Source organism: Penicillium daleae (assembly GCF_028827525.1).
Source record: "Penicillium daleae strain IBT 16125 chromosome Unknown utg000002l_segment0_segment0, whole genome shotgun sequence".
NCBI classification, from domain to species: Eukaryota; Fungi; Ascomycota; class Eurotiomycetes; order Eurotiales; family Aspergillaceae; genus Penicillium; species Penicillium daleae.
Window position 1 is genome coordinate 6,135,342 of NW_026623150.1, and position 24,122 is coordinate 6,159,463.

Here is a 24,122-nt window from a genome sequence, read left to right on the forward strand (position 1 = left end):
GCTCTCTGTTGCCGAGTCTCTGGCGGTAAGTGATGCTGACTGTACGGATAAGGAATTTGAATACGACGGCGAGTTCGATACAGTCTTGCAAAATGCGGATGACTTGAGTGCCTGGTGACTTCAGGTTCAGAGGAGAACTTGACGACCTTTGAATATGGCCGAATCCTAAATTCTCTTTCGAGAATACGCTTCTTCTTTTGGTCGTTTTCTCCACTGCCCGTGAACCATGTATTCCTTCTTCTTCATTCACTTCCTCCTTCTTTTCCCCCTCCCCCCCCCCTACCCTCCAACCTCCTGCTCTCCGTTGACACTCCAGCAGCATGACTTAAGTGGTTCCCTCTGCTTGCGACTTAGCTTCTGCTTCGTCTGGCTAAACAAGTGTATCCCTTCATCCAGCGTGTCAATCTTTCCTTCCAGACAGGTCTTACCGAGGTAGCTCTACGGGGACAGGATTACCGTGATTAATGTTATTTTTTGTATGATTAATGACGTTCCAATGTAAATATTAGGAAAACAGCACTAGAATATCTAATCGTTTGGTGATCTGAACCGGTTACAAGATGTTTCCTTTCCTCGAATGGGTTCAGGTAATATCTCGAGATTGATTAATCGCCGTTGGTCTACGTTCGTGTGTTTCGTGGATGTGTCTCGTCATGTTTAATGCGCTAAGCGGCCTCGGCGGTGGTGGAAATCCAATCCACGTTTGGTAGATCAACTAGTATAGCTTACCTTTTCGGCGAGATCGACGGCGCGGACGAGAGAAGTCAGCCTTCTCCTCTGGGCAGGGAATGAAGTGAGTACAGTATCCAAAAAGGCTACACCGGTCATGCTCCGTTGACGAAACGGCTGTCCTGAATAACGTCGCATTAAGAAGTTCGTCAGATTTGCCATTAGAATAATATAGCGGACTATATAGGGCAAGTCGGCAATTTTTAAATCGACCATCGTGAATGTGTAGAAGCAGTTGCGAGCAGTCCTAAGTAGGATTCTATGCTGGCTCTTGATGGTTGAGTGTATAGAGCTCGTGATTGTTTCTACGGTATGACTTCCTCTAGCGATCCTACGGGCGGTCTAAACACCATCATGCACAAAACGGAAACCTCCATACCCGACCAGGGCAAACGGTGCCCAGTAGAACGGACTAGACCAGTCCAACTGATCGATGATCATCTTCAGGGTGATCAGCAAAAACTCCGCATCGGGCACGAAATCAGCCGGACGTTTGCCCTCCACTTCTGTAGAACTCCAACTCTCCAACATCCAATCCAAGAGCTTGCCGGCTTTCTCAACATCAAGCTGCAAAAGGTCTATCTGAGCCTTCCTCATGAGCTCTGCCACGGGAAGATGCGGCATATTTCTCAAATGGCGATAGAACAGCGTCATAATCAGCATGGAACCGAAATCGCTGACTTTCCAAAGAGAACCAATGTAAGCCTGGCAGCCAGTGCTTAGAACAACATGGGAGAATCCAAGAACTTCACTGCCGAAAGACGTTTTGCCAAGTCCGCTGAGACAAGCTGCAAATACGAGAAGATTGACGTTGCTGCGGATGGCAGACATGTCGATGACTCGGAATTCTTGGCCGTCTCCAATCGAAATCGACGAGAGCAGTGGATTGCGGTGGTTGATATCGCCGTGGGTTCCGATATGCATGATCAAGGAGCCGCCCTTGACATACTCGCGGAAATCCTCTCTGGTCATCTGAGAGGCCTCGACTGGCCATGTAGAAAATAAGGACGATATATTTACAGCCTCGATACCTGCCATGTGGAGGTTGACTTCTTGATTACTTCGAGTTGCGTCTTCGGAAGGTCTTTCTGTGGGTGATTTGGCCAGGACGGATACCGTCGGCGTCGTCGACGCCGATTTCCTCTGTGCGAGGTGATGGAGGACAGTCAGGCTGGGAGTCTGCGAGACCGCCGCGTGCATGATGAGTGGCTTTCCGTCGAACAAAAGGGCAGAGAATGGGAACGCCGTCATCGGGTTAGATACCGAGAAGATGACGTGCGACTTGGTGCGGATGATTTCTTCAAAAGGTTTCAGTAGTACGGCGGATATTTCCTCGGACAGTACATTTTGAGCCTTTTTGCGAGCTTCCTCTTCTTCTCCAATGTATCCAGTCATATTTCGCATGATATGCATTACCTGCATAGCAGGCCTCCGAATAGCAATGATGTTGGTTAGTCCTTGATGTACCTTTTCAATGCCGTCCCGTGTTACTGCGAACGAAATGAATCCACGGGGACTAAAAGTGGTTTCTATCACCACGGCATTTTCATCGATGCTTCGATACAACAGCTTTGGCTCAATAGTGGAGTTGACGGTCTCAATGAAGGTAGTCGCATTAGAGAGATTTCCGTCTTTCTCTAATTCGTCAATATCCTTGCGCAGTTGCGAAACCTCCTGTTCCTGTTCCGGGCTCAATTTTCCCAGAGCAAGCAATGATCTCAAAAGTCGTCTTTTGTGAACTGCTTCTGAAAGTGGCGCGGTATCAGAAACTTCAATTATTCCAGGACCTTGAGTGGCTTGGGACTGTAAAGACTCGAGCACAGTGCGTGCTCTACTCATCTCAATGAACAGTAGAGCATGTTCAGACCAAGAAATGTTGTCAAAGTGGCCATGCTGATATCTCGATATAAAGCTCACCGGAGTCCCTGCTTCTTCCCATCGTAAACAAAGACGAGCGAGGTTCATAAACATATCTATAGTCCACCGTTGGCTGGAACTACCAATCTTAGCATCCAAGTCTTTCGTCTGGGTCCGACGAGTCTCGACGATTTGACGAGCTTCAAGTAGCTTGCCAAAGCAAATCTCCGGCTCTTCATCTTTCATGATATGTGCGTAGCAACTGATTCGTTGGGCAAAGTCAAGTGCACTCTCGCTCATCTTTTCAAAGAAGGTAGGCCAGATCCCGATGATGATATCGATAACTCGACGAGCTCGTTCCTTGTCGTCTGAAAATACAGAGAATGTCAATGCATTCTGGGCATTCAGAGCAAACATAGTTCGAACACCAATCCCTTGTTGGAACTCTTCGAGTTTATCATCGAACAAGTCGTTGTCATCCATAGAGTCAAATATCTCACGGGCTTTGACGGAATCACCAACGCGCTCACATGCCAAGACGCGGTAAAGATCTCTGCAATACCCCTTTTCTAGATCCAACGTATCGTCCACATACCCGCGAAGCTTTTTCTCCGCTTTCAGGATATCACCTTCCTCTAACAGTCGACGGAAGGTGAGATCCGCAGAAGTATATCTCACTCTGGCCGCGTCATTGGCCAATTTCTTCTTCCACAGGTCCTTCACCTTGCCCTGAGGATAGGAGAGGCTCGGGTGATTCAATTGCGCCAGCTCTTCGGTAGCCAGTCTTTCGCGAAATGCAACGAAGCTGTCGTCATGCTCGATCCAATAAGAGAGTTTGGCGTTCCATTCGTTGAATTTCTCCAAATTCTCACACTGGACGTAGATGCTGTTCACTTGTCGGCTGAATGTCCACAGCATGTTGAACTTGCTGGTCATCAACGTCGTACGGTCCAACTGGCCTGTGGGGGTGTCTGGGGTGGACTGAATCGTCGAATCAAAATACTCGATAATCCTGTCGACCCTGGATAGCGCCTCCTCAATAAAGATCTGAGATGCATCGTCGTTGTACATTTCGTGCTGTACGTGCGCACGGGATACCACGGATTGAAACAAGGGAATCATATCTCCAAGCGGCTCGCAGATCTCGTAGGCACACTCCCATGCGAGCAAAGCGGTGTCCATATTTGAAAACTTGAACCATTCTTGATAGGCGTATCGAGACAGGATCATTGCAATACAATGAGCCATTATTTCGTTCTTTGCTTCAACGCCCCAAACGCCAATCGACCTTGCTATTGCTTTGATGTTGCCCGGATTTCCCCTTGTAATACCAGTTAAGATCAGGTGTGCCTTTACAAGTTGAGCATTTGCTTCATCCCTTCCAAACAATTTGAGAGATTCTTGCAATTTGAGCTCGGACTCTCCAAGTAGATCGAGTACCTGTTTGTTCTGAAGTCGCTCGTGACGGGCCTTGTTATGTAGACAACAGCCTTGTCGAAGCAAAACTGCCGCTTGTCCGCGTTTGCTGTTCGCTTGTTGGAAAAACGTCAAGGCGGACTCATACAGTTCTTGTGCCTGAGTGATATATTCATATGTGAGATCGGCCTCAATCGGATCCCAGACAGAATCACTATGCGTACAGCTGGTGACATCGACGATAATCAAGTTCAGCGTTATGGGGCTTGCAAATGGAGGGCTAATCAGGCTGTCCGCTTCCAGCATTTTGGTATTGGCCATTCCCGCATAATCTTCTAGTCTTTCGCATCTTTGATAAAGCTCCTGCAAGAGCGTCGCTGACTGAGGACTCTGGCTTGTAAGGTGCAATTCCACGACAAGTCTGAACATGTATGTGCCCATGCCGGTCACTCCGTAGGAATCCACCATATCGCGAAATTTGAGGAAAAGCTGTGCCACCTCGACGACTTCCGGAAGTATGTCTTCTCGCGAGCCAACCGCCCGGCCCATGGGGCTAAGAGGGTGAAATTTGGATGTCAGAATTCTTGCTCGCATTGGAAATCCGAGAACACCATTCATGATTTGACTTAGTGCTTGATCGCGGGGTGAACTGGACGGTAGATGCATGGTGAAATTGTCCATGAAGCTCTTTTGAATCTCAAAGGGACCGCTAACGTCTCCGAGCATGGCAGTATTGACCGGTTTCCCATTTTCATGATAAAAAGGTAATAGCGGGGGATAGCGACGGCTGGAGTCGGTCAAGACCTTGTAGTTGCTGTATCGCATGCCCCATTCTTTCGGTATTTGGTCTAGAAGGCCCTTTAAGATTTCGAGACTTTCATATGCATCCGCTGGTCTGCCAGTAAGTACTGAGTAGATGGCCGAACAACGAAGGTGCTCAGCATAGACAGCAGGCTCCACCTCTGATATGTCAGGTCTGGTCTGTTGCAAATAATCTCCGGCAGCGTCCAAGTCCCCAAGATACTCCGCCGCAAAGAGCGATTGGCCACAAAGGCCGATAAAGTGATCAAAGTCCATTTGACATTTGGGTATGCTAACGAAGCAGTTATTAGAAATGCCCAGCAACTGAAATCATGAAGGGATCATCTCGCGGGGCAATCCCCAAAAAGTCCACCTGGGCCAATCCATATAATAAGCATGGTGGGGGTGTGGGAGTTGCCCGATGCTCCCACGCTATCTATTCTCGAGACCCTGAAAGCGATTCGTTTAAAATTGCCCCATTTGAGTGAAACAAGTTAGCCCCGGTTGGGCAGTGCCCCGCGAAGGCAGCAGAGTAAAAACCACAGTAAATACCCCTAAGCAGAAGACAAGCCACTCAAGATCTTCTTCCCCGGACTTTGCGAACCATCGATTTGGATACCAAGCCTTGGCACTTTGCAAGGCTACCAAGAAAGATGGGGGCTGGTGATGACTCGACGTTCTTCTTGTATGGTGTCGGGGAACGGCCCGAGGCTCTGACCCTCGGGTCGTTGGTGCTGGAGAAGTACTGGCAGCCAATGAATGCGCGACACTATACCCATGAACTTTTAAGGTACATGCCATGATCGTAAACGTGATCGAAGCTGGACTGACATTGAATAGTGAAAAAGAACTACAAGAACACGCCTATACAACGCAGGCGGATAATGTGGTCTTCCATGGAGCTTCCCGAATTTCGCCCTCCGTCAGCGTGGAGGGTGGAGACATTGTCAATCTTGGCCTCGCCTACAACAAGGATCTTGAGCGAGTTGTAGTCGCCGCGAAGGGGACCCGAATGATCTTGAAAGAGTATCTCGCCTTTGACTTCTACCTTGAATTATCCAATGATTGACTTCCTCGACAGCCCGGAAGCATTCCTTGCGAACAGCGTCTTAGCCAGCCAGGAGGCGCAGAAAAAACTCAAACTGTGGCTGTCCGCAGCCCACAGCTCATACGTGCTCAATTTCAAATTTGCGCGTCGCCCCAAAGTGTGGCTACTCACCGGCCTGTATCTCCTCGAGAACACCCGCACGATCGTCTCAAGAGGACAATCTGCAGGCATCTCGGCTGGCGTTTCATCGGCAATCATTGGCGCTCTAGCCGGCGTCCCTGTCGGTGGGTCCGTCAGTCTGGGCGTAGGATCCTCTTGGGAGATGGCCATGGAGATCGCCGACCCACATGTCTGGGCAGCCCAGTATCGACTGCTTGATGCCCGCTTTCTCAAGATGGGCAAAGGTGGCGTGGACGGGGTGAAATTACCGATGACCATGGGCCTGTACCGAGATGTCATGTCTGTAAACACCGCTCGAGGACCGGGGGATAACACGGTTGAGGTCGGACTTGAGGATGAAGAGGGTGAGGACACAAAGGCGACCTCCGCGGATGACCAGGGGAGTGAAGAACTAGAAGAATATGAGAAGCGGCTGGAGCAGGCTATCAAGATTTTCGAGACAGCCCCGAAGCATGTCCTTCAGTAGGCGGGTCCTTGTGACGGATCGTACCAGGATGAAGCACCTCAATTGAATACATCAAGTATTGTGTCATTAGAAATTATGTGCAGTGAAGGTTATGGTAGGTAGATGCGACTGATTAAGCCCATATTGACCGAACTCCGAACAGTTCCCGAAAAAAAAGAAAAGAAAAGATTATCATAAAAAGAGAGTAGGGTATCAAATAAAACCAACAACTATAACTTGCGGTTCGCAGAGGCCTGCATTCGACGCATCGCTTGACGGTGCAGGTCTGTCATACTTCCCCGTTGCATCCTATCTGCAATGGTATTTTCGACTGTGGTCGCTGATGCATCACGCATCTGCTGCACAGATCCCCAGCGGGGTCTTTCGCTGCTCGCAGGGGTCCCAGGAGAGAAAGGTTGGGATAATGGGTCACGTCTTTGGGAAATTTCCTCTCGAACTGATTGGCGCCACGCAGCCATGACGGCTGTTGATCGTGGCGAGTCTTGGGGTACTGGTCGCGCGGGGTCGATGCTCTGGAGGCTAGATGATGAAGGGGATTGCATGGTTTGGCGCTGTAACATAGCACGGCGCTTCGATAGTGGTACGTTGTCTGCATCTTCAGCAATATCCGTCCCAACATTCTCATCTCTTTCCTCTGGAATAGACAAAGGTGGCGATGCGATGAGTGCTGGGTCAGCTAGAGACAGGTGGGACTGACTGCGGGATGCAAAAGGGTCATAACGAAGGGAAGTTGATGACATTCGATTTCGCACCATATCTTCACGGACAGCAAGAAGAGGCGGATGCCCACTCCATCTGGGGAGGTCGGGTGTGTCTTTTTCTTGGTGTTGGGTGGGAGTTGTAATAGCCAGGAATGGGGTCGAAGTGCTGCGAATTGGCACTGGCTGGTGATCCTTTTCCTGTAGTGGAAGTAATGAGGCAGAAGAGATGTTTCGAGACATAGGCGGCGGTGATCTGGCACCGGACATGCTGTAGATATTGTTTTTCGTCTTGGACTTGGGGAGTCCGGCAGAAGGCGCGGTAGAGCCATAAGAACGTCGACGCGTTTTTTTCGGGCTGGCAATTGTCTGCTCCGGGCTGTTGACCACTGGAGGAGGTAGGCCATTCAATGGTGTCTGAAGGAGGCCTTGCACATTGACTGGTGCTGCGACTTCTTCAGTTTCAGCTGAACTTTCAGGATTCTCACAGTCCAGCCGGATGGGTTCGATCTCGGGAAGCTCAGCATCGGCCAAATGTTTGGCCCATTCGTTGGTACGGAACGAATTGACCACCATCGATGTTTGTTCGGGAACTTCCTTCACAGCTGAGGCATCTAGCCTAGCACTCTTGCTCTTCCTCAATGGCTTTGCCTGGAACACCGAATCGAGCTCACGCTCGGCATGCTCCGCGTCGGGCTGCCGAGGGTCTTCATCGGCCTCCGTCTCGGCTTGTTCAGCATCCGGTGCTTGGTTTTCATGGTCATTTTGTTTCTCATGCCCCTGCTCGGGAGGATTCACGGGCGCGGTTTCGTGATTAGACGGAGTTTCTTGTGAGTTGGGCTGGACGTGCAATGTAAAACACTGGGTGTCTTGTGCCTGGCTATCCTCTTGGGTATTTGCCACAGTCGTATCGTACTCTTCGGTTTCGTCATCCTGGTGTATCTGGAAATCATTTCCATGTTGGGTTGGTTCGTAGCCATTCTGATCATTTGCTGTGGGAAGAGACGGAACGAGGGGGCCTTCACCCTCGGTTGAAATACCACGCGGTGCTTGAGAGTTGAGCTCGGCCTGGGTTACTTCAGCTAGCACATTCTTCACTGGCAAGTTGTTTTCCCCCGTTCCCTCGTGTGCCTTGTCATCAGTCTCAACGTGACAATCGGAGACTACACTGTTGCAGATCGAAGCGAGATCATCCACGATGCCGAGAACAGATGAGCTGGCATCGTCTTGCGCAACCAAGGCCTCCTCAGACTCCGATTGCCCATTGAGCTTGGGACTTAAGGGACCGTTGGAACCGTTGGCACTGCGCCAGGAAAGACGTTTCATCAGTGACCTGCCCGAGAAGCGCTTGGATTTAGGCGTGCCTGGTTCGGAACCGACTACAGCGCCATGTTCCGAGCTAGTATCTTCACACACCCTTGCCTCAGGCCACATGGTCACCGGTCTCGTTGATGGTGGTCCGTCATGCTCGGCCTCAATTTGAGCTTGTTGGTCCGCAGGCTGGTTGGTGTGGCCTTCCTGCTGTTCTTCAAGAGCCTCCGTTTCGACCTCCTCAACGGCGTCGAGGTCTTTCCCGGTGTCAGATGCACCAGCCGATTGCTCAGTGGCCGACATGTCCTTCATCTCAAACGAATTACCCTTTTCGTTATCATTGGTCGTGGACTCAAACCCATCCGAACCCCGACGGGAGTCTGCTGCAACAGCCGTCTCTGTCATGGAAGGTTCTTTGCCGGCGGCACCATGGCCGTACATGTTTTCCCATTCGGTGCGTTCACGGAGATTCTTTTCTTCCAATTGTCGGCCGACTTCTGCTTCTGCCTCCTCATTCTTTTTCTCGGCTTCTTTGCGAGATGTCTCCTCTTTGACTCGGCGTTCTTTAATCACTTTCCATAGCCTCATTTGGGCGATCACGCCGAACACTGTGACAATCACCGTGATTGCAAGCTCAACACGGATGTTGCGAGTGACCGGGTATGTATTCGTGTTCAAGGGGAACATGCCGTTGTTCAAACCTAAGGTGCCGGTTAGCAACCGTACAATATGGGGGCTTGTGTCATAGACTCACCCCAAATGTAAAGCCAAAACTCCTTCAGTCCTGCCCGGCTATAGCAGTCGATGCCGAGGACCAGGGCCGTTGCACCAGAGATGGAAGTGCAGACGATCAATCCATAGGAGCGAGTATAATGACTGAATGATAAACACCAGAAGCCCACGGTAAATGCGATGATGAATCCGGTCTTCGCTCCACTATCAGTCACCAGCCCGCCTGACTTGACAGTCAAGAGCCACATGCCAGTACAGAAGCCACCAAGTAGACATCCAAGTCCTTCAGTAATTTCGCTGAACACGAGAGATAGGCCTCCAAAGACGGCGCCCGTAAAGAAGGCCGCAACCAGATAGCCACCTTGTACTGCATTGCTTACGGATGGACTCATCACGTATACAATCAGTACCTGCTACATGTTAGCCTCGGCCTGGTATAGGGGTGGTGTCAGCCCGAACTTACGGTTACACCTAATGCCGCAAGGAAGCCCGTAGACAAGAAGATATGCACCCTGATCAAATGTTAGCCATAGCAACCCCAAATCCAGCGAAAAGTCAATTACCATTGATTGCGAATGCCAATAAAAGCCAGCGCCGCCCCCAATAGTAACAGCATGATGCCACCCACACCCCAAGCCGGGGTGATTTGCGGCTGGAGTGGCAAACCACCTGTGTATTGTTGTTTCGTTCCATCCTGACTATCACTAGTTGACCCTGTAGAGCCATCTAATGAGGGAATCGTCGTCGCGACGTAGGTGGAGTGACTGGTGTTTGAAGAAGTCGTGTTTTTCGTAGTCGTCGTCGTAGGTAGGGTGGTGGCTCCCGTCGTAGCATCATGAGTGCTTATGGTAGAAGCCGTCGGTGTTTGACTGGGCACATTATCTGCAGTCGTTGTTGTCCCATCCTGTTCCGCCCTCTTTTCAACAGTCGTCGTAGTATCGACATTTCGTTGTGCAACGTCCCTCGCGGGGGCAGATAATGCAACTCCGAAGAGCAGCACCCAGAGGAAGGTGCTCAATACTGACCACCGCATCTTGCGCTGATCCTGAATGATTTATCTCCAGTGCAAGATATGCTGAGGCGCGAAGGGTATATTGTGTCGGATATGTATAAGACTCCTATCAAGCGCGACAACGCATATCAAACCGCGAGACCCTCCGATATTGCGAGTTCTTGTGAAATCGAGAGAATGGGAGGATTAAGATGATAGGGGGGCGCCAGTAATTAGATTAGTGAATTAAGAAGAAGAAAAAATTAAAGCTGCAGAGCGTTGTGGACCCATTGGGTCAAAGTCGATGGAATAAACAAGAGAAAAAGTCTCTAAAAGCAGGCCCAGCCCCGAGCTCCCCTACATAGTTATAAACGACTGATGACACCGCTAGTCAGGAATTCCAGAACGACGTGGGGCTCCTGGATACTGCGCATGTACATTTTTCAGATTGTTTGGGCCTATTTGAGTTTTCGGGCAGGCCAGGCGACAAGGAATTGGACAACAGACGCCCACGCGAGACTGACCAGCGACAAGTCAGTGAGCTATCCAATGCCCCACCGATCGAGAGACGACGATCGAGCAAGGATCAGCTCCTTGTGAACGCATGAGTGGCGGGCCCTCAGGGACGAAAAGAGATTAGGAGGTTCGCCGATTGCTGGGATTCGAAATTAGCCCCCCTCATATATCTACTCATCCACTTTCTCGGAGCATATAACCGGCCTAGTAGTTTTCATGTCGAGCATGATGGTTAAACTGTGTCTGCACTGTACAGTACGGAGTACAGTAGTACAATTGCCGGAACCTAGGCAAACCTGTTTACTATGTTGATCATGCCACGGCACGAAACAAGATAATTCAACTCCCCGACCGTTGGTCCTGACCATCCCCAGGTCAACAAGCGGAATGCGGGCAGCCAAGGATGTTGCTAATGATCAATCACATCATCCATCAGTCAGCCCCCTATACGGAGACTCCTTGGATGCAGTGGTGCAGTGGTATATGTATCTTCTGTAAAGGATACCTATATACCCATGCACCAGCCTCTCTGCATACAGTAGCTCGCTACATGGGCTGGCCTCACCGTAATTATTTCACGTCATTGACAATCTGCAAGTCCTGCACCTCGACAGCTCTCAGGAACCAGAAAGGGGACGTGCTCGGAGGTATCGACGCCATCCGCAACTAGGGGTTGACCAAGTGGGTCATGGGCCCCGATCTATCGAGTTATCAATTGGATCTGTGCGTCTCGTTCTGCTACAGTAATGCACGCAGGGTCAGCTGGCCTATCACAACAGCCAGCACACCACAGTTACCGTGTGTGCATTGTTCCTGAGATGAGATGGTTGGGTCCAGAATTGGCTTTGGGTTGCCGAGTCTTTCCCGAGTCTGGCAAAGCTCTTGTCAGGCAAAGAGTTGCACTGGTGCATCTGAAACATAAGACTTTCTTAATTTGGCACCCACAGGTTCTTTTTTTCATGGAGCGAACGGGTCAATCAGCGGTGGAGATGGTCCCATATGACCAGAGACAACCCGCGCTGATTTGTCCCCAAGGATGGTTGGCTCCCTGTTCCCCGTACTGTAGAAAATTGTGAGAGTGGCCACTGGCCACAAGTTGAGATTGTGGCATATACACGTGTACAGTGCATAGACCATGGTCTAGATCATAATAATGGATAATTACGCGAGCAGTAGCTAGCTTTGGGCCCTGCAGTGTCATTGTTTCTGCGCTTCGTTGAATCACTATTTGAATGATGGCCTACTAGAATTACCAAGTCATTTCGTCGTCCCCATAATAGGTGTGAAAGACTACATAGAAATGAATAATATAGGGGTTAGCGCGATAGGTCTAGCTTGTTGAGTCCTCAACAAGCGACAAGCAGGAAATGATATCGAAAAGGTAATCCCGATTCCTGGGCCCAATGCTGATCATAGGGATCTGATAGGCCTGTCCGATTATCAGCCCTGGAGCCTCCATCCATGTATTATCGGGTAATTGTGGATGTTCGGAGATTATGAATTTCAGTATGGCCCAAACCTACGTCGATTCAAAAGTTATCCAGGGAGGCTCGACTGCCTGGTCTACCTGTATAAGCCTGATATTCAAGGCTTACATTACACCGCTTAAGGCAGCGGCGAAGGCCCTCGAATCGGGTGTGGTAGGATGGGAGTCAAAGGCACGCTCCCGATGAGGTTTTGAAGGAGAAGAGTATGTATTGATGGATACCAATGTGTACTTTTGCAGGCATATTGCATGCAAAAGGTAGGTAACAAAGATGAATTTTCATTGTGAACGCTACGTTGGGCCTAGTTCTAACCATGGAATACCTTGTACGCTAAGGAGTATATATCTCTGATTCATCAGGCATGCATTTCCAGATAAAAGACCTTACATAGAATTCATTTTGCGTGAAATTCAGCACCTGTGTATTTAACAGTATGTATACTACCTCACTTGTTCTGAAAAACAGACCATCTCGATCTATTACATTGACCAACGCAATGAAGAACAGAAATAAATCGCTGGTGATGAAACATCACGTGCCCCGCATCGGTCATCCCCACATGCAAAGGGGGCGCGGGTGTTCAGTGCGGAAGTTCAATGAAGCTGCTTCTAGCAAACTTGCCGTTGTCAATTCTTTGAATCACTTTGTGTGCGGTGAGATCATGGAAACCTCACTATATCCATCTCCTGGTCCCTAATCCCCCGATCCCAGTCAATCAATCTCCCGCCTATACCTTGACTGGCCCTCATCCAGCTCGACATGGATGACCTGAACGGGCTGAGTTGGTCATCCAACTCCAACGCGCCCACCAACAAGCCTCCCCCTATGGGCTCTGGCTTCATGTTTCCGAATGTTCGACCCAATGGCGCCTCTGGGAGATCAACACCGATGTCCGCTGCTTCCAACCGATCCAATTCGCCATCAAAACCGCCCGCTTCTACCGGAGACAGCTTCGCGAACCTGGTCTCATTCAATTCGTCTGCGGCGAATAAGAACGTCTCTCTAGTAGAGCAACAGAAGCGATTGCAGGAAGAAAAAGCCAAGAAGGCAGCAGAGGACCGCAGGCGGTACGAAGCGCAATATGGAGGCCAGAACTCACAGTTCTGGGATAGCCTGGAACACGGTCGAACCCCGAGCCCCGCGACGGCCCCGATCTCGAAATCCGTATCGCCACAAGCAGACAACGACGATGACGATATACTGGCTGCATTTAGCGCCGCTGCTCCCGTTGATGCATCGACAAACTTCCCAGTCCCGAGTTCCAACGCATCTCCCCGGGTTGGTACGAATTCGCGGCAAGGCACACCTGGTGGGGGCATTACGATGCAGGATAATTCCGGGGGCTTGGGCGCATTTGGTGACGACGATGACGACCCATTTGGACTCAATAAGTTGAAGCCCAAGACAGCACCGGCTCCGTCGCAGGCGGCAGCAGACGACGATGATTTCCTTGGACTACTTGGGAAACCAGTGTCAGAGATCCCTCGCCCGCAACCGCCTCCGGAGAGGGCAGTTTCCTCCAATCGTGACCGCGAGGATCAGTCCGCTTCTCCTATGCCTTCGAACGAAGTTGACCGGGCGATTGCAGAACTGGTGGATATGGGATTTCCCGCGGATAAATCACGGCAAGCCCTGAGGACTACAGAGTCAGGAACCAATGTCCAGGCGGCTGTCAGTTGGCTTCTCACTCAAGCACATGCCGAGTCAAGGCAGAAATCCCAAGGGCAATCTCCTGCACCCACTCAATCCGGTACGGAACGAAGTGACGGTCGACACCGCGATGCCCCTTCCTGGGCGAGGGAAGGTAGATCGCAACCTCCTCGGTCGCGTGATGACAGTCGAAGCCCCGGAGTTGGAGAGAAAGACCCTGCTCAAATAGCCTCTCAACTTGGCAACAATCTATTAAAGACTGCTGGGTCTCTCTGGAAGACTGGAAGCAAGAAATTCCAACAAGCCGTGAACGAATTCAATGCCGATAATGAGCCCAGCCAGCCCAAGTGGATGAAGGATGCATCTGCGCCTCGCGACGAGCCGTTCCCTCAACAGCCGCCCCGGCGCGCTGGTGAGAGAGACCAGGCGCAAGCGCAGCCCCAAGACTTGACTAACGAGGCTCTGCTTTTGGAAGCTCGCGATTCGGGACCGCCTCGAAAGCCTGCTCGCCCGCAGGATCACCGCCAACCTACCCCCTCAAGCAGTGATCCGCGTCGCCAGCCATCTCCAGCCACTCAACAGATGCAACAGGCCAACTTCCTACAGCGGCCATCACAACCAAATTCGACCGAACCCAAATCTCGTCTGTCCCGATTTGCTGCCGAGGAGCAGTCGGCGCAAGCATATGTTAGCCCAGCTAGGCGGCGACGGCCTCAAGCGCCACCACCAGCAGCCGAGCCCAACGTCGATCTCTTTGATTCTCCTCTCCCCTCGTCACAGCCATCAAACCGAACCTCCCCACCTCAGGCTCGACCGCCGCCCGCGCCTTCAGCCTCTATTCCAGTGCGCTCCAAGGCCCCGCCTCGGTCCATACCGCGCGTATCTGCAGAGGCTCTGCAATCGACTCACCGCCATCGCGAGAAAGCTGCAGATGCGTACAAGCGGGGCGACTATGCAGCTGCACACCAAAGTTTCTCTACTGCACTCGGCATGCTCCCTGATCAGCACCCGATCACGATTATTGTTCGCAGTAACCGAGCGATGACCGGTCTGAAGATCGGTGAGCCCAAAGGCGCTATCGACGATGCTGATATTATATTGAAATTGATCGGGCCGTCCAAGGGCGAGGATGAGTCAATTGACCTCGGCAACGGCGAGACCGCCAAGCCCATGAAAGACTTCTTTGGCAAGGCGCTGACTCGGAAGGCCGAAGCTTTGGAACAGCTTGAACGATGGGCAGACGCAGCCCAGGCGTGGAAGTTAGCCGTGGAATCCGGCCACGGCGGAAGTACTAGCATCCAGGGCAGGAACCGATGCGAGAAGGCTGCTGGAATCAGCAAACCTCCCTCGAAACCCGCAGCCCCGGTCAAAAAGAGGTCAACACCCGTACCCAAGAAGACGTCTGCGCTGTCAGATCTCTCTGGCGGTGCTGCTTCCGGCCAAGACTCGGCAGCTGTTAGTCGACTGCGGGAGGCCAACGAGGCCGCCGAACGTGCCGACGAAGAGAAGTTCGCTCTTACCGATAGTGTCGATGCAAAGATCGCGGCATGGAAGAATGGCAAGCAGGATAATCTGCGTGCCTTGCTTGGTAGTCTCGACACTGTGCTCTGGCCCGACTCCGGCTGGAAGAAGATTGGCTTGTCGGAGCTGGTCTTGCCCAACAAGGTCAAGATTCAGTACATGAAGGGTATTGCAAAGGTTCACCCTGACAAGGTATGCTCTTGTTCTTTTCTTGATTCGCCGGTGTCTGTGGATTATTTTTACTAATTGCGGCTGCTTAGATTTCTACGACTGCCACCACCGAACAGCGCATGATTGCTGGCGCTGTGTTTGGAACGCTGAATGAGGCCTGGGACAAGTTCCGAGTGGAGAACAATCTGTGATGTCGGCAATTTGGTTTGCTGAACGCTGGTCCTGTGGCAGCGTTTCAATTGAATTTTCTGAATTGTGAAGCCTCTTGTCACATATTGTCTTCTTTAAGAGCATCTTTTTTCTAGAACATAGCCCATTTATGGCCTCCAATGGTCAATATGCACATGAGATTATGACTACAACCATCCATTGTATTGTATCTAAGAGATGGTCATAATATCTCAAAAAGATGATGCTGACTTTAAGTTATCCTACAATCGGGCAGGTTATCCTTTTAGGCACAGACAGATCAGGATTGTTGATACGGTCAAAAAGTAACAAAACGCTTTTGTCAATGATTTATGTTAGAAGTACACCTTGTGATATGCATTAATATAAAGCAAGCGGATGATCATGCCTCGCTGCTCTCCGTCGATTGCTGTTTTTTCTGGTCTTCCTCTTCTTTTATTTCTCGAAGACGCAGCTCCTTGAACTCCTTCTTCTGCTGCTTCCGGCTCTTGGGTACCTCCTTCGTTTCCGCCTCTAGCTTATCTGAAGGCCACTTTTGTCGGCATTTCTGTTCGTCTTCCTCAGACCAATCTCGAGGAAGGATGGCGAATACCAAGTAAGAGGTATGCGTCTTGATCTCCGGCTCTGTCCGATGCACCAGTCGACCCAAATTATATGTAATGGCGGGTTGCTCCTTGGGGCTATTGGCAAGTTCTTCCAAGATAGAAGTGTCTACCCGAGTGCCTTCAGCATGGGCTAGTCGCAGCTTCTTTGCTCGTTCTTCGTCGCTTCGAAGCTTGGTCATGGCCTCGTCTACTGACTTGGGATGAACAGTGGCTCCACGTACACCTTCACAATCTAGTCCGATACGGTCTCGCTTCACATCGATTCGGTTGTGATTGACCTCGACCATGGAAATATCCAGCCATCCGAGCTGGCGCATCAGGCGGATGGTGCGTTCGACTTGCTCCAAGCACGGGGAGAATGTGCACAAGTAGGCGGTCGAGGAGGGATCAAGGGGAGATTCACTTCCAGAAACCGGCTTACGAACCAGGTGTTTCAAAGCAAGCCATGGAGCAGGCAAGTCCAAGAAGATGGCACTCGCTTTGGGTGACCGGCCGGTCTTGGGGTCGCCCAGCAAGAAACCATCCTCGTAAACATCGCGATGTGTTACCTCCACTAGTCCATCTAGGCCGTGTTCTGTGATCTCCTCCTTGACCCGGGCCGCTCTTTGCTCGTGGAACTCGAAACTGCACACCTTGCCTAACCTCCGCTTCTTAGTCGCAGACTCTTCGTTGGGGTATCCATTGAACACGGCGCGAACTGCCGCATGCGTGAACGAGCCACTGCCAGCTCCGGCTTCGATGACCGTACCACCGGCACGCGCGAAGTCGATGGAGGATATAGCTGTAATCGGGAGTGTAGACGACCTGGGTTCGATGTGGAAGGGACAAAGTCCAGGACTCGGGTGTTGGGTACATGAGGTGGAGGAAACCACTTGAGGCGGCCTCAGGTTTCTTCAAGGAAGAACTGTCCTCCTCTGCGCCTGTCGTGGTGCCCGATGCTTCGAGCTCCTCAGCTTTGCGCTTGTTGCTGGGCTTGCGGCCTCGGGAACCAGTATCGACCTTGGAGGCGATGATTTGAGAGCCCCATGGCTGATTGATCAAAGTGCTGTGCGGGAACGAGCCGAAACGAGTATTCGAGACCTTGCCTTCTTTATAGCCCAGGTTCTGGTCGTCTGTAGCGCGGAGGATCGTCGGGATAGTCTGGTCGCGGCGCAGATGCAAAAGCGCGACATCGTCGGCGTGCGCAAATGTTCCGGGGGTCAAGAACGGAGACGGCATGGTGGACGAGCTGGACGACTGGGCGCTGGGAGCTATTTCAGCGCCGTCCTTGTGAAAGTCGATCGCGCTGGAAAAGATTCCAGGTCGAGAACGCCGCAGCTTTGCGCGGAGAAAAAGCTGGGCCGTATTTCCTATTTGGGTAGTTAGGGCTCAGGGCTCCGCAAGGAGTGCAACGCAGGGGCCAATCAGGGCCAATCAAAGGGACAAGCAACGATGACTCGATGGACTGACTCTTTTGCCTTGCCCCTCTTGTTTGGTCCGCTCTCTCTTTATGCCCCTCCTTCTCTCTCGCTCTTTCTTCCTGCCCAAGTCGCGGTTTCTGTTTTCCTCCATTTCAGTCGTCTCCGTCAGGCCCATGTCCTCTCGTCAACAGCCGCCATGGCGGCAGCCTCCTCAGCGGCGGGAGTAGAGCTCCCGTCGTTGCAGATTTGGAACTCGCTCACCAAGTCAAAGACGCCCTTTGTTCCGATTGACCCAGCTGGAAAGAAGGTCTCTTGGTACGCGTGCGGACCGACAGTCTACGACGATTCGCATTTGGGCCATGCCCGAAACTATGTCAGCACCGATATCATTCGGCGCATCATGCGCGACTACTTCAAGTTTGATGTCAACTTTGTTATGAACATTACAGACGTCGATGACAAGGTATGGCAGTGATTCTTTGCCTCTACCTCCCCACCCCCTCGAGCGCAATGACTCATACATTCCATAGATCATTCTTCGTGCCAGACAACAGTACCTTTTCAACGAATACGTCGCCGTAAACCTGACAATTACCCCAGAGGTCTTGGACACGGTCAAGAAAGCATATGCCGCATACCTGAAGAAGAACTTGTCCTTGCTCGATCCCGAACTACCCGCCGCACAATACCAGAAGGAGGTCGAGAAGGCATATGCGACGGTCCTGAGTGGTGGTGCTCTGCCGGGCAATGAGAAGGCCGGTGATGATGAGGCTAAGGTCAAGATGCACATCAAGACTGTGGCTTCCGCTGCAGCAGTTCTGAGCAAGGCAGAGGGCAGCACTGCTGGCGACCCAGCATTATTTGCAGAATCCTTCTACACCAACGCGCAGGATGTTCTGCTGCCCTATTTGGACTCTCTGAAAGGCTCTTCAATTGACGCCGATGACCACAGCATCTTCACAAAGTTGACAAAAAAGTACGAAGACCGATTCATGAAGGATATGCGAGATCTGAATGTCCTCGATCCGGATGAGCTCACTCGCGTGACGGAGTATGGTGCTGAAATTGCCGATTTCGTCGAGCGCATTGTCAAGAACAAGTATGGTTACGTCACTGAAGATGGTTCTGTCTACTTTGATATCAGTGCCTTTGAGGCTGCCGGCCATCCGTATGCTCGCCTGGAGCCCTGGAGTCGTTCTGATAATAAGCTGGCTGCCGAGGGCGAGGGCTCTTTGATTACAAAGACTACGGAGAAGCGGAGTGCTTCTGACTTCGCGCTCTGGAAGTCTTCCAAGCCCGGAGAGCCGAGCTGGTCCAGCGCTTGGGGCAAGGGTCGTCCTGGATGGCACATTGAGTGCTCAGCCATGGCCTCGGCCCGCCTGGGTAAGCAGATGGATATCCATTCGGGGGTATTGATCTTGCTTTCCCGCACCACGATAATGAGCTGGCTCAGAGTGAGGCATACTGGGATGATGGCCACCAGCATGAGCAGTGGGTCAACTACTTCTTGCACATGGGCCACCTGTCCATCCAAGGCTCCAAGATGTCCAAGTCGCTGAAGAACTTCACTACGATCCGGGAAGCCCTCGACCGGAAAGATTGGACGCCCCGGAGTCTGCGCATTGTCTTCCTTCTCGGTGGCTGGAAGGAGGGTTGTGAGATCACCGATGAGCTGGTTAGCTCTGGTAACGCTTGGGAAGACAAGGTGAACAACTTCTTCCTTAAGATGAAGGATGCGGCTGCTCTTCAGGGCTCAGCTACCGATACTACCTTTGGCGCTGATTTGGATGCCGCCAAGGCTGCCGTGCACAAGCACCTCTGCGACTCTTTCAACACACCCGGTGTCATGCAAACCATCTCTGAGCTCATTACCAAGTACAACAGCGCTGACAAGGCTATCCTGAACCCCAAGGACGTCGAGGCTGCTGCCCGCTGGGTGACCTCGCTCGTCAACATGCTTGGCTTGAATGGGGCTACACCTGCCGACAGCACTGAGATCGGATGGTCAGGCATCGACGTTCCCGAGGAAGCCAAGCCATTCCTCTACCCACTTTCTTCCATGCGGGATACTCTCCGTCAAGCGGCTCGCTCCAAGCAGGGCATCTCACCGCAGCAAATCGAAGAGGCTGTTAAGGAAACTTTGCCATCCGAGGTTATCGAGTCAGCGAAGCCCTACGCCGAGGTTTTGTCCAACTTCCGAAGCAAGGTCTCCTCTCTCAAGTCATCCGACTCGGCCGGCAAGGACATTCTCGCCCTTTGCGATCGCGTCCGGGATATTGACCTGTTCGACCTGGGTATCTACCTCGAGGATCGGGACAACCTCCCTGCACTTGTCCGTCCCGTCACACGGGACATGATCCAAGCTCGGGAGGAGAAGGAAGCTCGTGCCAAACAGAAGCTTCTAGAGAAGCAGAAGCGCGAACAGGAAGCTCTGAAGCAGTTGGAGAAGGGCAAGCTGAGCCACCTTGAGATGTTCCGAACCAACGAGTATAGCGCCTGGGACGACGAAGGTCTACCCACACGTGATGCTGCTGGCGAGGAACTCACCAAGAGCCGCACGAAGAAGCTCCGTAAGGACTGGGAGCGCCAGAAGAAGGCGCATGAGGCGTGGCTGGCTAGCCAAGCCAAATAGGGTATCACTCAGCACCAAAAACCTTCTATTATGTTGTTTAATTTTCGCGGTTATCTCGGGTGGTTCTTCGGACATGCATCGCGGGGCGTTCATTTTGGTTTATAGTGTTGGCACAAGTACATCTATAAGCATGTATCTGTTCAAGACAATTTGTTTCCCTCGTAAGCGTTTAGGCTAAATCTGCTTCCACATTTCGGAGTTGGAGATGTACATACACCTCTTTTTCGACCGTCAATTGAGTCAGAGATCGGACATGTCTGCGTATGTGACACAGAGCCGTGGTCATTGGCTCGTCGGACCATCTCCGACGCAGGCTTGTCACGAAGCCACTGGCTTGGACAGGCAGGGCGAGTCTCGCCCCTCTCCACATTGTTCTCGGCGCATGGGGACACCGGGTAACTTGCCTCGTTGGGTACCCCCACTGATTGCAGGCGTTTAGAAAGAGGAGGTGGGATGTGTACTGCGTCTCTTGCTAGGGAGTATCCTTTTTCCGTTCTCCATCTCTCAACTCTTGTTCTACATAGATTCCCAGAGCCAGGTATCCATCAAACAATCATCGTTTCTCCCTTTATGGTTCATCGCTCCATCCAAGATGACGACTCAAAGTGGCTTTGATTACATGCGCTCGAGCACCCTTGTGGACTGTGATACCTTGGATGATGAAGGTATGTGTTCCCAACCAGCAAACTTGATCATTTTCGCCCTGACGATGTAAAGTCGCCAAAACTCTAGGTCCTTTCCAAGACTGCACGTCTAACCAGGTGAGGATATTGGTGGACACTATGTGGACACTATAGCTGCTCTCTACTTGTGTAAAACTGACACTTTGTTCGAGGCCATCGCATTCGGAGAGCTCTCCAAGCCTGCACGGTCCGAGATCACGGCAGTATCCAAGGCTGATGCTAAGGCTTTACATTCCAAGTACTCTTCCATCAGCGTTGAAGAACTGGCCGTGGAGATTGCGGTAATAAGAAGTCTCGATCCTCGTTCTACTTTAGTACCTATCGACTGATGAACAGATAGATGGTGCGCCTTGCTGTTGGAATGGCAAAACACATTCGTGGTCTCGTCCACGTACAAATCAATCCGTACCATTCGTATTCCTCCGAGAGGACAGTTGTGAACGCTCTTCGTATGTTATTTTCATTCCTACTTGACTCACCAGCAGTATGTTGACAGCTAGCCAATAGGAATCGTGCAGCTATTTCAGCACGTGCAACCCGGTTTCGATGGCACTCGCATTGCTATCAAGATCCCGAGTACCTGGGAAGGCATGCTGGCATGTCGCACGCTCGAACTAGCCGGTGTTCGTACCCTTGCCACTACTCTGTTTAGCATGCCGCAAGCCGTACTTGCTGCTGAAGTGGGCTGTACATATGTGGCCCCGTATGTGAACGAGCTCAAGGTCCAGGTCAATGCAGGGTCAGCATTTTCCCCGACATGAGCGAAATATTTTGAACTACATTGCTGAATGCTCTCATAGTATTGTGGATGACCAAAAGCTGCTATCTCTCTGCGTCGCCATTCAGCAATACTACAAGTCTGTTCAAGCCCCGACCAAGGTTCTACCGGCGAGCTTGACATCGACCGAGGAGATCTTTATGCTTGCTGGGGCGGACCATCTCACGATTGCACCTCATTTGCTGGCACAGTTGACACAGCCCATGTCCATTGATGTCAAATCCTTGTTTGATTCTGCACCACTCGAGCCCGTTCCGCTGCCAGGTACATCGTATATTCATGACCACGGTCGATACCAGATTACATTTGTTCGGGACAGAGGCGGCGCCAGTCAAAGGAAACTAACCGAGGTATGTAAAGAATGTAGTGTATGAATCAAAAGGGGTTTTGCTAACTAGGAAACGCTGAATTAGGCAGTCAACATTTTCTGTGATTTCCAGGACAAGCTGGAAAGTATGATGAAAGCTGTAGCTTGACCGCACAATCTCTCAGTCATTTTGAAGTTATGCATTCATAGTATTCTTTTGAATAAATCTCGACAATTGAGCTCCCATCCACGGTAAGGTTGACTTTACACCCGAAAGAGTCATATAGATTAAGAACACGTGACCACCCGACGTCATCCACTTGGACCCGCGGATTTCTCTAACTTTTCCTCTTCAACAATTGCATTAGCTTGGCAAGTATCGGGATCGCATCTTATTTGCATTTTTGGTTCCTAAGCTCTGAGCCCTCATACGTGACTTCGCTGCCTCTTCAGAGCGGCATACGTGGCTGGGATTCAAGGTGCATATTTTCCACTAACGCGACATGTTTCCTCCACAGGCGGCCAATCTCAACATCGAGGCTTTGAGTGGCATTTGTGGGTAAGTGACGCTGTTCTGCTTGGAACGCAAAATTGACCAACCATTCCCGTGCGCACGAGGCATTCTGCATGCAAGTCGGTCTAAAATGTCCGATTCGTCGATCTCCCACACCTCAACACATATCTACGGGTTTCCTCAATTCACTAACCTATCTATAGCTCGATCTCAATTGCTTGCTGGGTTGTCGTATTCTCACCTCAGATCATTGAGAATTTTCGCCGTGGCTCTGCCGATGGTCTATCCCTTCTCTTTCTGATCGTCTGGCTAGCTGGTGATGTCTTCAATATTCTTGGCGCCGTCCTACAGGGCGTGCTTCCAACAATGATCATTCTCGCTGTTTATTACACCCTTGCGGATATTGTTCTTCTAGGGCAATGTTTCTACTACCGGGGCTTTAACATTCGGGATGAATTCTCTTCATCACCGTCTCCGGAACCCGGTCCGGTCGCTACTGGTGCTCTGGACAGCGAAGGAAGTACTGTCTCTGAGGTCGGGGTAGCGCCGACAGAACGATCAGCTTTGCTGCCAAAGCCAAATGGACATGTCCAAATTCAGGATCCCGCTGGGAATGCAGCTAAAGCACAAGATCCTCAAGACCGCGCTCGTCCCACGTCGTCCTCGTCGGCACAACGCAGACGACCCTCCGCTTCGTCGTTCAGGGACATTGTGCATCTCCATGTAGATGGGACACACCTGTCCCCTGCGACCCCTTTCATCGAGCCAGACTCCGATAAAGCTCGTTATCAACGACGTCGCCGTCGTATCACTACTATTCAGGCCATTCTCTTCAACACCACAGCCATTGGTCTCGTCTGTGCTGCTGGTATCCTCGGCTGGTACGTTAGCCTGGGATCCAAGAAATCGAAATCAGACCCCGAGCCTCTCACTTTGGACCCTCTTGGTCAGGCCTTTGGATACTTGTGCGCTGTGTTCTATCTCGGCTCACGAGTCCCTCAGCTGCTACTCAATTACCGCCGCAAGTCTACGGATGGAGTCTCTTTGTTGTTCTTCCTGTTCGCCTGTATTGGTAACTTGACCTACGTCTTGTCTATCATGGCATACTCCCCAGTCTGCCAAGGTACAGCGTCAGTCACGAACAGTGTGGACGATTTCTCGCGCCGCTATCGCCCGCATTGCCGTCCTGGAGAAGCGGCAGCCTTATATGGACGTTATGTCCTGGTGAATCTGTCCTGGCTTGTGGGCAGTTTTGGAACTTTATTGTTGGATATGGGAATTTTCGTGCAGTTCTTCTTGTATAGGGATGAGAAGAGTTTGGATGAAGAGTATGATGAAGAGTATGATGAAGAATGAATAAAAATCGCTTATGTACATATGAATGAAGAAAATGATGTGAACAAGGTAGCGCTGCGAGCATGGCTTCATAATAATGCCACT

General features: G+C 51.2%; 7 protein-coding genes across 7 annotated transcripts; 4 read left to right on the top strand and 3 right to left on the bottom strand.

Annotated features, from left to right (window-relative positions):
- Window positions 1-1,071: 1,071 nt before the first annotated feature.
- Window positions 1,072-5,079, bottom strand: N7458_003099 (CHAT domain-containing protein; the record flags this gene model as incomplete). The annotated part of the gene is made up of 1 exon (XM_056906482.1): window positions 1,072-5,079. One exon carries the CDS (start codon window positions 5,077-5,079, stop codon window positions 1,072-1,074), a length of 4,008 nt encoding a protein of 1,335 aa, XP_056770589.1.
- A 377-nt stretch (window positions 5,080-5,456) lies between these two features.
- Window positions 5,457-6,497, top strand: N7458_003100 (uncharacterized protein; the record flags this gene model as incomplete). The annotated part of the gene is made up of 3 exons (XM_056906483.1): window positions 5,457-5,593; window positions 5,644-5,829; window positions 5,885-6,497. The coding sequence occupies 3 exons, from the start codon at window positions 5,457-5,459 to the stop codon at window positions 6,495-6,497; spliced, it is 936 nt and encodes a 311-aa protein (XP_056770590.1).
- A 209-nt stretch (window positions 6,498-6,706) lies between these two features.
- On the bottom strand, window positions 6,707-10,271 carry N7458_003101 (TMEM198/TM7SF3 family protein; the record flags this gene model as incomplete). The annotated part of the gene is made up of 4 exons (XM_056906484.1): window positions 6,707-9,207; window positions 9,261-9,648; window positions 9,702-9,750; window positions 9,802-10,271. 4 exons carry the CDS (start codon window positions 10,269-10,271, stop codon window positions 6,707-6,709), a joined length of 3,408 nt encoding a protein of 1,135 aa, XP_056770591.1.
- Window positions 10,272-12,991: 2,720 nt separating this feature from the next.
- N7458_003102 (UBA/TS-N domain protein) lies at window positions 12,992-15,765 on the top strand (the record flags this gene model as incomplete). Its single annotated transcript, XM_056906485.1, has 2 exons — window positions 12,992-15,595; window positions 15,664-15,765. The coding sequence occupies 2 exons, from the start codon at window positions 12,992-12,994 to the stop codon at window positions 15,763-15,765; spliced, it is 2,706 nt and encodes a 901-aa protein (XP_056770592.1).
- A 380-nt stretch (window positions 15,766-16,145) lies between these two features.
- trm61 (tRNA 1-methyladenosine methyltransferase subunit GCD14) lies at window positions 16,146-17,586 on the bottom strand (the record flags this gene model as incomplete). Its single annotated transcript, XM_056906486.1, has 2 exons — window positions 16,146-17,172; window positions 17,222-17,586. The coding sequence occupies 2 exons, from the start codon at window positions 17,584-17,586 to the stop codon at window positions 16,146-16,148; spliced, it is 1,392 nt and encodes a 463-aa protein (XP_056770593.1).
- A 213-nt stretch (window positions 17,587-17,799) lies between these two features.
- Window positions 17,800-20,400, top strand: N7458_003104 (cysteine--tRNA ligase; the record flags this gene model as incomplete). Its single annotated transcript, XM_056906487.1, has 3 exons — window positions 17,800-18,231; window positions 18,299-19,177; window positions 19,222-20,400. The coding sequence occupies 3 exons, from the start codon at window positions 17,800-17,802 to the stop codon at window positions 20,398-20,400; spliced, it is 2,490 nt and encodes an 829-aa protein (XP_056770594.1).
- Window positions 20,401-20,992: 592 nt separating this feature from the next.
- On the top strand, window positions 20,993-24,038 carry N7458_003105 (Aldolase-type TIM barrel; the record flags this gene model as incomplete). Its single annotated transcript, XM_056906488.1, has 5 exons — window positions 20,993-21,065; window positions 21,591-21,786; window positions 21,884-22,211; window positions 22,687-22,727; window positions 22,886-24,038. The coding sequence occupies 5 exons, from the start codon at window positions 20,993-20,995 to the stop codon at window positions 24,036-24,038; spliced, it is 1,791 nt and encodes a 596-aa protein (XP_056770595.1).
- Window positions 24,039-24,122: the final 84 nt, after the last annotated feature.